The 735-nt window shown below is 45.3% G+C and overlaps 1 protein-coding gene across 1 annotated transcript in view; it reads left to right on the plus strand.

Annotated features, from left to right (window-relative positions):
- The first annotated feature begins 403 nt into the window (after nt 1-403).
- NSMCE4A (non-SMC element 4 homolog A (S. cerevisiae)) overlaps nt 404-735 on the plus strand; it is a 59,158-nt gene continuing 58,826 nt past the window's right edge. The window contains exon 1 of the mRNA XM_008593157.1: nt 404-561. Coding sequence (XP_008591379.1) covers nt 404-561 — 158 coding nt within the window. The remainder of the gene's footprint in view (nt 562-735) is intronic.

Genomic DNA, 735 nt, shown 5'->3' on the forward strand with positions numbered 1-735 from the left:
CTTGAAGACAGGGAATAAAAACAGAGAAGTTTAAGCCCTCTTCGAAACAACTGTGCATAAAAAGAGAAAAGTCAGAAAATCCCAGAACACAATTTCTCAGGCTCCTGCCCTTGCCTTACCATTAACGTTTGTAGAGGATAAAGGCACAGTTCATTCCCTAGGAAAACTGCAGGGAAGACAGAAGGGAGCTAATAAACGGAGCCCAAGCTGAGCTAGAATTATTGTCAGGATAATTAAGTCCATCCTAAGTCAGAAAATCCTTAAAAAGTTGTCTGAGCACGTCAGAGCTGGGGTGGCATGGAAGAGATTTAAAAGCATGGGGGAATTTAAAGGGACAGGCACAATTGAAAGGGGCAGACTTCAAAATGTGTGGCTTCTGGGGAGAGAAAAAAAGCAAGAAAAGATGGGAGAAGCGCCCTATGGCAACCGGGTATTGAATTTGGAAAAGAAGAAGGATGAGTACTTCAAGGAAAGAGAACCACAAAATCAGAGGACGCAGAAGCCCTCCCGCACCCGACCACAACGAATGTGGCTTCTGCTGTACAGACAGAACCGAATGCTGTAGGATGAGTACTTCAAGGAAAGAGAACCACAAAATCAGAGGACGCAGAAGCCCTCCCGCACCCAACCACAACGAATGTGGCTTCTGCTGTACAGACAGAACCGAATGCTGTAAAATGGACGGCAGGAGGATCAATAAATCCATACGGAGCTATTGCAAAACAGAATCAGGAG

This window comes from Galeopterus variegatus, unplaced genomic scaffold (assembly GCF_000696425.1).
Source record: "Galeopterus variegatus unplaced genomic scaffold, G_variegatus-3.0.2 Scaffold8790, whole genome shotgun sequence".
In the NCBI taxonomy this organism is placed as follows: domain Eukaryota; kingdom Metazoa; phylum Chordata; class Mammalia; order Dermoptera; family Cynocephalidae; genus Galeopterus; species Galeopterus variegatus.